This window comes from Corvus cornix, chromosome 26 (assembly GCF_000738735.6).
Source record: "Corvus cornix cornix isolate S_Up_H32 chromosome 26, ASM73873v5, whole genome shotgun sequence".
In the NCBI taxonomy this organism is placed as follows: Eukaryota; Metazoa; Chordata; class Aves; order Passeriformes; family Corvidae; genus Corvus; species Corvus cornix.
Genome location: NC_046354.1, coordinates 5458018 through 5469779, shown reverse-complemented (window position 1 = coordinate 5469779; position 11762 = coordinate 5458018). Strand labels below are relative to the sequence as shown.

At 49.5% G+C, this 11762-nt stretch overlaps 1 protein-coding gene across 1 annotated transcript; it reads right to left on the bottom strand.

Annotated features, from left to right (window-relative positions):
- Nucleotides 1-11296, bottom strand: LOC104692452 (tubulin alpha-8 chain). Its single transcript, XM_039565355.1, has 5 exons — nucleotides 11224-11296; nucleotides 5792-6014; nucleotides 2639-2787; nucleotides 637-1317; nucleotides 1-391 (listed from the first exon to the last, which is right to left on the bottom strand). Exons 1-5 carry the CDS (start codon nucleotides 11224-11226, stop codon nucleotides 98-100), a joined length of 1350 nt encoding a protein of 449 aa, XP_039421289.1. The 5' UTR covers nucleotides 11227-11296; the 3' UTR covers nucleotides 1-97.
- Between the last annotated feature and the right edge of the window lie 466 nt (nucleotides 11297-11762).

Here is an 11762-nt window from a genome sequence, read left to right as displayed (position 1 = left end):
TTCTTGATTAAAGAAGTTTATTCCAATCAGTTGACATGATTTACATTGCTACTAAAGAGGCAGTAAAATGGCAAAGACTTGCAATTCACCACTGGATTTAATATTCTTCACCTTCATCTTCTCCATCCATTGAGTCTGTGCCCACTTCTTCATAATCTTTCTCAAGTGCAGCCAAATCTTCCCGAGCCTCCGAGAACTCCCCCTCCTCCATCCCTTCTCCAACATACCAGTGAACAAAGGCACGTTTGGCATACATCAGGTCAAACTTGTGGTCCAGGCGAGCCCAGGCCTCGGCAATGGCCGTGGTATTGCTCAGCATGCAGACTGCCCGCTGGACTTTGGCCAGGTCGCCCCCAGGAACCACTGTGGGAGGCTGGTAATTGATGCCAACCTACAGGAGATGCGGAAGAGACCATGAGTTTCTTTGTGGTGTTTGACAATGGCAATAATCAAAGTCAGACAACAGGAGTTGATTAAAATGTGTCACTCACAAAACAGCTCTACATGAGAACCTAAATCTCCACATCTCAGAATAAAAACCAGGTACCTACAGAACAGCTCAATGAGCAAATACACTCCATGAGCCCAGGACAGTGAATGAGAAGTCTAGGAAATCATGTTGGAACTGAGACTTGCCTTAAATCCAGTAGGACACCAGTCCACAAACTGGATGCTACGCTTGGTCTTGATGGCAGCGATGGCGGCGTTGACGTCCTTGGGCACCACGTCCCCGCGGTACAGCATGCAGCACGCCATGTACTTGCCGTGCCGCGGGTCGCACTTCACCATCTGGTTGGAGGGCTCGAAGCAGGCGTTGGTGATCTCAGACACGGAGAGCTGCTCATGGTAGGCCTTCTCTGCCGAAATAATCGGGGAGTACGTCACCAGCGGGAAGTGGATACGAGGGTAAGGCACCAGGTTAGTCTGGAATTCAGTAAGATCCACGTTTAAGGCACCATCGAACCTGAGGGAAGCAGTAATGGAAGATACTATCTGACCAATGAGGCGATTGAGGTTGGTGTAGGTGGGGCGTTCAATGTCCAGGTTCCTACGGCAAATGTCATAAATGGCCTCATTGTCAACCATGAAGGCACAGTCAGAGTGCTCCAGCGTGGTGTGGGTGGTCAGGATGGAGTTGTAGGGCTCCACAACAGCTGTCGAGACCTGAGGCGCAGGGTAGATGGCAAATTCCAGCTTGGATTTTTTCCCATAGTCAACTGAGAGGCGCTCCATCAGCAGAGAGGTGAAACCAGATCCAGTGCCTCCCCCAAAGCTGTGGAAAATCAGGAAGCCCTGCAAGCCAGTGCACTGATCTGACTGAAAGAGAAAATACAGGTGTTCAAGACATTGTGTACATTAAGAATCCCCAATCAAGCTCAAGAAAGACAGCTCTGAATTCTGACACATACCAGCTGTTTAAGCTTCAGAAATAAGGAATTTATGCACCAAGAGTCAAGGAGGTGCCCCACGAAAAACAGTGTTCTTGGCTGGTTTAAACCCCCTACATATTGGATGGTGATGACTTCAAATTGCTAGCTTAAAACTCCCTCTATCCCCAATTCTCAGCTGAGGCCATTAACAATGAACAAGAAAAGCAGGAATATTCCAAGACCTACACACTATCTATCCCTTACACTTACTTGGCATTCTCTGTCTGCACAAAAACGGAGCAATCCCCCATCCCAGAGCTACTGTTCTAATCCTGTACGAGTGCCAAGTGTGCATCTCTGCTCAGTGAAGTGAGCTGTCACAGGCTATTACAGTGCCAGTCCCATTCACTCTTCTCAGAAGACAAAACTAGACAGCCCTGTCCTCACAAAGAGGTGCCACATGATGCTCAGTTCAGTTCCCAGGATTAACAGGGACTTCCAACAGCTTGTACAAAGAAATTGCGACTGTTTTTCAGGTCAAAGTACAGCCTGCTGCAAACTTATCTTTGCTTTAATTAGAGATTGTGGCAATCAAGTGTTGAGAATAATTCCAGTTGTGATCTGCAAAAGGTGAACTTTTCACTGAGACTCACTTAGCATTCCATATCAAAGCACCAGAGGTATGCCCTGGGTTTTGTGCAATGAGAATTCCCACCTTTGTGACACAGATTGGGCAATGGACATGCTTAGCAGCCCTAAATAGTGAACCTGAACTTCCTAAGCCACCTTCATAAGTCTGCCACATGATCAAAGTACTGGGGAGGCTGAAACATTCCAACTTACTGAGATTTATTCCTTTTCTTCTGTTATTACCATAAAATTAATCCAGAAATCATAATAGCAGGAAATGCAAACAGTAGTCTAAACCACAGAAGAAAGCACTCCTAGTTAAACTTCCTTGAAAGAGCCACAGCCAGAGACCAATCCTTCTCCAGCAGGAACTATGCAAATCATAATTCTCGGTTCTGGCTTTCTGAACATGAAACTATAGATGAAGTTTTAGGCGCCTCATCAGCACTTGAAAGCCATATTTGACAGGAATAATCCAGCCATTCTCAGCTGGCTAAGAATAAAACCAGATGCAGACTAAGTCCATAGATTCTCCTACCACAAAGACATTAAAGCACAGTTTATAGGGCTATGCATTTGATAACCTAATTTCCAAATCCTGTAAAACAGATGTTTCAGAGCCTTCAGTGAAGTCTTACCAGCTTCCTGATACGCTCTAAAACCAGATCGATTATCTCTTTCCCAACTGTGTAGTGACCTCGAGCATAGTTATTTGCAGCATCTTCTTTACCAGATATCAGTTGCTCAGGATGAAAGAGCTGCCGGTATGTCCCATTCCTAACTTCATCTGGGGAGAGACAAGATATATATTATAATACATAAATATTTGTAAGTTAATTTTCTATATAGACCAGCTTTTCCAAACTTCTGAGGGTGTCCAGAGTAACGTACTTAAACCCTTAGAGATAAAAAGCAACTACCTATCAGTAGTGGTAGGTATGATGATTTGCATACTTCCTACAGCCTAAATGCTGAATAACTAAGAAAAATTAAGCTACTGCTTAGGAAACAGTTCTACTTTACACTAAAGTTTAGAATTTTGACCTGTCAGAGCAATTTAAAACTGGACTATAGCAGCAGAACCATTCTTCCAGTTTAGACAGCTTAAGGCCCATTTTGCAGTTCAGCAGCTGAAATCCTGCTTTTCCCATTTACTTCCCAATCCCTCCAGGATGCTGCTGTATTGCTTCTGCGGGCAGGCAGAGCCAACACTGATTGCACGTCCCTTCCTCTTCACTGTATTTTTTGCCAAAGGTAGAGGAGGGTTCAAAAGGAACAGGAGATGCTCTTGGAGAGTTCTTCAATTATCTAAAGCCTGAGCTGTAAGCTGCAGCACACACAGCTGTGTTAAAGCAACTGTGCAGATGCACACACAGCATCCAGCATCCCCCAGCAGTTACACATTTGGAGATTGATTTAGAGCCACTAGTTCCCATAAATATGCACTTACACCCAGCAGGCTAAAGCTCTGTCCTACCAGAAAGGTACAAAGACACTCAGAAGAGCTTTGTCTCTGGTTTAGCTCAAGGCACTCTTGAGTTGTGTGCTACTGCAGTATTGCATCCTTTAATTTAAATGAGGTGGACAGCAGAGAGCTTTATTAGCTACAGCTGAAGTTGCCTGTTTGCATGTATTCATTAATCTGAAATAGAACAAGCAAGACAAAGATAAGTAAAATTTAAGATGCAAAAATACAGTTACTATTCAAACCAGTTTAGGCTGAGCAGCTCCCACTGCAGTCTGCAATCCAGTATTCTAAAGTACTTCTAAGACTGCATCAAAATAAAAACAATTTGGAAAAGTTTACCATCTCAAATACCTATGTGTCTAAGACTTCCTGCAATACCATGCCACATTACAAGGGACAAATATAGGTAATAAGGGAAAAACATAGAACCAAAATAAAATGGTTCTTTATCCTATGCAGACAGGGGTAGCATGAGCCAGGATGGTCCTCAGGAAGTAACAAAACTTGTCGAGTTCAGAGGATTGGTCACTGGACTATGAAAGTGTGCCTGGAACAAAGGACTTAGTTGAGGGCAGAGCTAAACCAAGCTTGCCCAGACATACTGTCCTTTCAAGTCTAGCTGGGGTAGACTGTTAAAGACACTTGTGTTGAATTCCCAGATGTCACTGCCCTATTTTGTGGTGGAAAGTTTGATGGTATTTTACCACCACATTCACAGAGGTGGTGCATATCCATCATCCTGCTGCTTTCTGCAAGACCAGCACTGATCTGGAAGGACAGAAATCCCTGGTGCACACATGTGGCAGCTGCAGAGCTGCTGCATGCACAAAGATGGGTTTTTCATAAATTCCATGCATAGGGACTTGCTGCATGAATGGAGAGACTCATGCTAGCCCTGCCCAGGAAACTGGAGCAGTAATTTTCACATTAGCCAGGCAGGAGTAACGAAGGGCAGCTATCTCCCAGAAAGGCACGTGATGTAACCTCTAACAAAAAGCCCTAACTTTGAGTATTCCCAACCTTGCCCATCTCCCCACACTACACCTGCATCACTAATAAGCACTGGAACACTCACTACTTTTCAGCATTTGTTCCAAGACTCACCATCTCCTCTGCCCTGTTTTGCCACCTGTTCTCCCTCATCTCACTTCTCAGCCGTTCCTGGTTGCTCAGAGCCACCACCTGGCCAGCAGCAGAGGAGGCAACAGCCACAGGGCTCAAAAAAGCACAAAGCCAGACCTGCAACAGCTCCTGGGAATATTAATGTATGGCCAAGGGTGCCTGGGCTCATTTCAAAGTTATAGCCCAGCACTCCCACCCTTGAGCAGCCCCACAGCCTTCTGCCCCCCTGAGAGGTTCATTCTGCTGTGTTAGCCACAAAAAGGGGTCTGGTGCGTTACACTGAACAGAAGTTACAGGAGAGCCATGGTTTGGGTACAGAGGAGTAGCCTGAGCACATTTACACATTTCCCCAACTTTGTATTGCAGAAAGATAAAACACAGCAACTGCATGAGCACAGGCAACACAGACCTCTGCTGTAAGAGCCCCAAATCACTAACTGAGGCAAGACAGCCAAAAACCAGCCCCAGAAGAATTACTTCTGGCACACACTGGTGACAGGAAAACCAGGATTCCTGACACAAGGGATGAGGGTCTTGTGAAACTGGAAGCTCACATTGAGCTGATAGTGCATCGAGTGCCCCAGGATGGAAGACTGGTCAGTGGCTGATGCATGGGATCAGAACACCAAAAGCCAGTGTTGCCAAAGCTTGGAACAGAACTCATTTTCAGGAGAGGATTGTTTCTCAAAGGTAAGGCAACAGGAAGTTGAAGTACATGTTCAGAAGTCCCTGAATTTAGGCCAGCTAATGGGACTCATTTTTGCAAGCACTGTTCAGCTTACACAGATTGCTCTGAGAAACCACAGGAACCATTCCCATGTACAATAAGGAATCTTCCTAATGATACATACTGTGTCTCCTAAAGAGGTTCTACTGACTGCAGCACACATTATGCCATACTGTTCCAAGGGGCTGTAACTGCTCCTTGCATAACAAAAGCATGAAGCATGTTCATGAGACCCATTTAACTCCACAGCCTGACAGAAGGCAATACTGAAATTCTTGAAAGCTCCACAGTGCACATTTGCCAGTCTCAATGAACATAGCCAAGTATTTTTCATCACTAGCAAGGTGTAGGCAAGCTTTATGCAGTAAAAATTCAAAGCCCCAAAGCATTTCTCAGGACTAGAGGAACGGATCCCTTAGCCAAAAACCGTGCCAATGTTGCACAGTGTGGAACAGGCACACACGCAACGATTACCTATGACCGCAGGTTCAAGGTCCACAAACACAGCCCGCGGGACGTGCTTCCCTGCGCCCGTCTCGCTGAAGAAGGTGTTGAAGGAGTCGTCCCCGCCGCCGATGGTCTTGTCGCTGGGCATCTGCCCATCGGGCTGGATGCCGTGCTCCAGGCAGTACAGCTCCCAGCAGGCATTGCCGATCTGCACGCCCGCCTGCCCCACGTGGACAGAGATGCACTCGCGCTGCGGGACAGAAACGCATCAGTCAGCACAAACAGCACTGCCCTTGTTTAGCAAACGCTCAGCACACCCAGCCGGGACTGCCAGCCCGCAAAGCCATTGAAACATTGGCCTTGCTGTCTTGGTGTTGGGGCACTTGGCACAAAACACAACAGAACACAAAAGTCCCTTTGAGACATCAGCAGCTCCACCCAGAAAAACCCTTTTGGACATTATCATTTTTACAAGCTCATTCCTCTTTATTGTTCTTCAATAAGACAGGCAGAGTCTTATCAACTCTTTCAAATTTTTCAGCCAATTCCTCTCTTCATACCAAACACTAAATATTTAGAAAAGCTGATGATCATGCCTGTCACTGGCCTAAGTGTCCAGAACAGCATCACCCAGATCCTGGCTCCAGGAGCACAGCCATGAGCGGTAGCAAAATCCTCCCAAGATCCAGGAGCACGTAATTTAATGTACACAAAACCAAAAAAATGTTCTCCTGATCCCTTGAGGAAACTTTGCCATTCTGTAGGAAAGGCCTTGCCTAACAAACCCCTTCATATCCCTCCACAAATACAGACCTATCAGGCTTCAAACCACACCACTGCACACAAAGTACTGAACTCAACACCAGACAAATCTACCTCATGAAAACTATGTACAAAATAGTTCATGGCAGCAAAATTATCTGTTCCTACCCATTTATGGATTCCCAAGTTCCTTTTGATGTCCAGAGCATAAACTCAGTTTCTTTCATATTCCAACATAGGACTTTGAATGGTAAAAGCCAAACCACAATAGAAACATCTCCAAACTCCTGGTCCATCTGTGGCATTTTATATTCCACATCTAGTTTTGAGTGTCAGTAAAGCACATTCTAGAAGAGCCTACACACAGTGCAGTTTAATGTGACTGTTACCCAAAACTATGTTCAGACCCTATGACTGGATGGGACATTTGGTCCCCTGGAATTTCAGGATAAGCAGGAATACTTTCAGGCACAAGTACAGGCCAGGCAGAGAATGGACAGAGAGCAACCCTAAGGAGAAGGACGTGGGGGTGCTGGTGGATGAGAAGCTCAGCGTGCCCCGGCCACGTGCTCTGGCAGCCCAGAACCCCCCCGTGTGCTGGGCTGAGCCCCCAGCGTGGGCAGCAGGGCAGGGGGGGATTCTGCCCCTGTGCCCCGCTCAGCTGAGCCCCCACCTGCAGAGCTGCCTCCAGCCCTGGGTTCCAGCACGGGAAGGACCTGGAGCTGCTGCAGCGAGTCCAGGGGAGGCCACGGAGCTGCTCTGAGTGTGGGACTCCCTCTGCTCTGGAGCCAGGCTGGGAGAGCTGGGGGTGTTCACCTGGAGAAGAGAAGGCTCTGGGGAGAACGTAGAACCCCTTCCAGGGCCTAAAGGGGCTCCCAGAGAGCTGGAGAGGGACTCTGGACAAATGGAAACAGCCTTAAGATAGAGGATAGGGTTAGATTAGACATTAGGATGAAATTCTTCCCTGTGAGGGTGGTGAGGCCCTGGCACAGTTTGCCCAGAGAAGCTGTGGCTGCCCCATCCCCAGAAGTGTCTCAGACCAGGTTGGACAGGGCTTGAAGCCACCTGCTCTAGTGGAAGAGATGAAACCAGACGGTCTTTAACATCCCTTCCAACACAAACCATTCTGTGATTCCACGACCAGGAACTGCCTAGTCCACATCCATAATCAATGCAGGAAAGCAGGAGCACAGTCTCTTCAAATTCATTTGGAACCCCCTGAAATTAAAATCAGTGTTTGTAAAAAAGAAAAATTCACCTGTTCTCAAGTGCAGCATTGTACACCCAAATGATTTTTAAGCTCCCATCCATCCAAGCTGTATATTCAGATGTCCAGTCCACATCTTCTCTGCAAGCAGCCTTACTCAGAGCTGCTGCCACACTTCTCCTCTCTAAAGCCATTACACCATTGCTGTCCAGGCTAAAGCACTGAGCCTGTACAGTACTGCCACAGCAGAGAACACACAGCCAACCTGCACAGCGTAAAAGAAGTGACAGAAAAACTGGCTGCAGTGCCACAGAGGCCAGATCATAGCAATGACTCAGGGAGCATCCCTTCAAGAGAGCAGGACAGCCTGAAATTTTCCTACAGGGAGAGGAGAACAACACAGACCACCACATCAGCCTGGATCCTCACCTGACTGAGGTCCTACTAATGACCTAAGCCTTGCTAGAGAAACTTCTAAGTAGCTGGGGAAGGTTATTGAAAGGGTGTGTAAGGACTACACTACACCAGAGAGATGGAAGGTGTAAAGAGGAAGGGTACAAGGAGCAGCTGAGGCCATTGGCTTGTTTAACCAGAAGAGGGGAGATTTGAGCATGGTCTGTAGCTTCCTCATGAGAGGAGGCAGAGAGCTCTTTGGTGGCCAGTGACAGGACCCAAGGGAAGCTGTGTCAGGGGAGGTTTGCCTGGGTATGAGAAAAACATCCTTCCCCCAGAGGGTGATCAGACAATGGAACAGGCTCCCCAGGGCAGTGGTCACAACTCCAGGGCTGACAGAACTCAACATTCTCAAGCAAAGAGTGGGATTCTTGGGGGTGTCCTGTGCAGGGCCAGGAGCTGGACTCAATGGCCCTTGTGGTGATGCTTTTTCCTGGTCTTAAAATCAGGAGTCATGCACTGTTAGAAGGGGAAAAAGGAATTTTAGCTTGGTATTTATTTTAAGGATCCTTAGGTGCACACATCCAGGTCAAATGCACCTCAATGCACACTGCAATGCACCCCCAAAAGATCTGGTATAACATTCTAGGTGTTACTAATTAGCAGATCTATCAAAGATTCCCCAGTGAGAGGCTCGAATGAGCCCTGCTCCCCAAGGAACCTTCCCCTGGATGGTTCTATCTTGGTTTGCAGAATGTGTTCTGGAGAGGACCTTGGGGTCTGGGGCACACTGATCCCTAGCTATGAAGCATCTAAAATGTTGAGTCTCTCAGCTTGACAAACAAGTCCAAGAATGTAGGGAAAAAGCACTGAGAGTACAGAAGTTGTAAAAAGGTATAACAGGGGTATAAAAGAAAAGGCAAAAAATCTTCATGGCATCAGTGGGTCCCTTCCAACTCTGAATGTACAACTTGGCAACACAGCCACAGACCAGATGCTACAGGTGCCACATTAAACCATGGCATGTTTACTTTGACAAAATACAAAGTTCAACACACAGGGCAGTGACTCGCTGCACCAGCACAAACAGCAGTAACTGAGAGGCAGCTCTGCTGCAAAGATCCTGGAGGTTCCCCCAGAAACCAGCCTGAATACCCCACAGGGCTCTCTTATCCTCAGTAGGGCAAACCATGTGCCAGGGAACAAAAGGAGACACACGGCCAGCACAGAAGGCTTCCCTCTGCTCTGCAGGTGGGTCCAGGTTGGATTCTCAGAGGTTGCTGCAAGGCTCAGGTTTGTGTTGGGAAAAGCCTCCTCAGTGCAACAGTGTGGCCCTGGAACAGGTCACAAGACATGGGAGGGGATCTCCATCCTTGCAGGTTTTCAAAACTTGGAAAGGTCAGTCACAAAGCCTGGCCTGGTGCTACTGTTAGTCCTGCTTTGAGAATTCTTTCAACTGCTTTCCTGCAACTTTATTAAGAACTTTTAAGTAGTATGTAGCTATTTAATGAAACACAAATCTTTGCCAGACACTAACAGATTCTCTGCCCATTTTGCACTGCATGGCCTTTTCACGACACCAAGAATACTAAAGAACAACGCTCAGATTTTGTTCTGAAAGCATCAGCTCCAAGTTGGAATGACAGGCAAGAGAACTCTCACACTCATTATAGCTTGGGGCCTTCACACATCACTGATGAGAGCTTCAGAAAAAGGATTAAATATATACAAACAGTGGTAAATGCTGTATTCAACCCACGGCAGAATCCTGTTATTTACTTAACTAACACTAAATGCTTTCCCCACACTTATACACATTATTCGCAAGCATAGAAAGTTTCAGGCAGAATTTCTCCAGCCCAGCCTCTGTCTCCTTTCCCTACAGGATATGCTCCAGCTGAAGGGCACTGGCAAATCCTGTCACTGCCATTCCAGCAGCTGCAGACTCATTGCTGGGCTGAATCCCCCCAGCTCCTCCATGGCACTGCTGGATCAGGCTCTCGGTCCTCTGCACTCCCCAGCACGGTGCTCAAAGTCCAGCTGCACCTGCATGAGGCTGATGGAAAGGCAAGCTTCCTGAGAATGGCTGTGCCAGCTCAGAGCAAACTCATCAGCACACCATATGGATGAACGTTGTTTCCCTGGGGTGGCACTTCAGGGAACCTGTATCCTTCACAGAGACCAGGGGCTGTATTCATACTCTTATTTGAAAACTGTGACAATAAACAGCCCCCCAGGGAAGGGTAAGAGCACATCAACACATCCCACCTATACTGTGACTTACAATTATTTACAGCTCAACAAGTATTTCCCACACATTCACAAGCCTACAGTAGCAGTCTTGTTACATTTGTAAATCCATGTAACCTTCTGACAATCTCTTTTCAGAGATGTAGGAAGCCAACACCTTCATGGGGAAGAGCTGCACACACATCCCGGACTCCAGTTGCGCTGCCCAGCTCAGCACCTGAACCCTGTCCTGTGGGACATCCCAGCCCCTGTCACGCCTTTCAAGGTGACTCAATTTACCAGGTCATTCTCCCCAGCCAGTCTCACCAAGTCCTTCAGGAATTCCTTCCATCAACCCAACCCCGGCGCTCCCACCCCCTCACACCACGGCCGGCCCCGGGGCAGGACCGGGGGAGCGGCAGCGAGCAGCACCTCGGCAACACCCAGGGCGGTGGGACGGGCTCCTCCCCCCGCTCCTGCGGGTCGCGCACACCGCGCGGAGGTGCCCCGTGTTTATTCGCAGCGGGACCCAGGCCGCTCTCCCGCGCTGTGCGGGCAGGAGGCCCCGCGGCCCGCAGGGACGGGCGGCCCGAGGGCTGACGGTGCCGGGGCGGAGCTGCAGCCCCCAAGCCGGCCGGGGCTGAGGGTCCCGTGGGCCGCCATGTTCTCGACGAGGCCGCCACCATTTTGGGATGAGACGGCGGGAGCGACAGCGCGCGGGACGAGACACGGCTCGGGGCAGCGGGACCCACCGCCCACCACGGCCCGGCGGGGCCGTCCCCCCGCCCATCCCGTGCCCCCCTCCCCTCTGCAGCGCGCGGAGCGGCGCCGGGCTACCCCCGCCGCGCCGGGCCCTCGCCCCGCTCACCATGCTTCGGGAGCGCCGGAACAGACGCGCAACGTGTCTGGGCAGCACCGCAACAGCAGAAGCCCTGCCCGGGCTCTCCTTATATAAAGTGAGGGGGCGTGGCTCTCGGCCCCCTGCACTGTGCTCATTGGCGTGGCGTGCGCTCGGCTGTGCGCCATTGGATGGTAGAAATGTCTGTCACCGTGCTGCACCAACTATTGGTTGATTCGTAACAAGGGGCGGGGAGGAGGCGGGGTTTGATCTTCCCGCCAACGAAGGCCGGCTCCTCCCTCCTCAGGCTCCGCTTCGGACTGGGGCCGGTCTGTGTCCGGGCCGGGGCCGCTCTGTGTCCGGGCCGGGGCCGCTCTGTCCCGGGCCGGGATCGCTCTGTCCCGTGCCGGGGCCGCTTTGTCCCGGGCCGGGGCCGCTCAGTCCCGGGCCGGGATCGCTGTGTCCGGGTTGGGATCGTTCTGTCCCGGGCTGGGGTCACTGTGTCCAGGGCCGGCGGCTGAAGGGGAGAGGGTCAGTACTGTCCACCTCCCGGGTGTTGGCTAAGGGCT

Coding starts and splice junctions, on each gene's coding strand:
- LOC104692452 (XM_039565355.1), bottom strand. Junction 2,788..5,791: donor CCTTGAACCTGCGGTCATAG/GTAATCGTTGCG, acceptor GTCTCTCCCCAG/ATGAAGTTAGGAATGGGACA. Junction 392..636: donor GGTGTCCTACTGGATTTAAG/GCAAGTCTCAGT, acceptor CATCTCCTGTAG/GTTGGCATCAATTACCAGCC.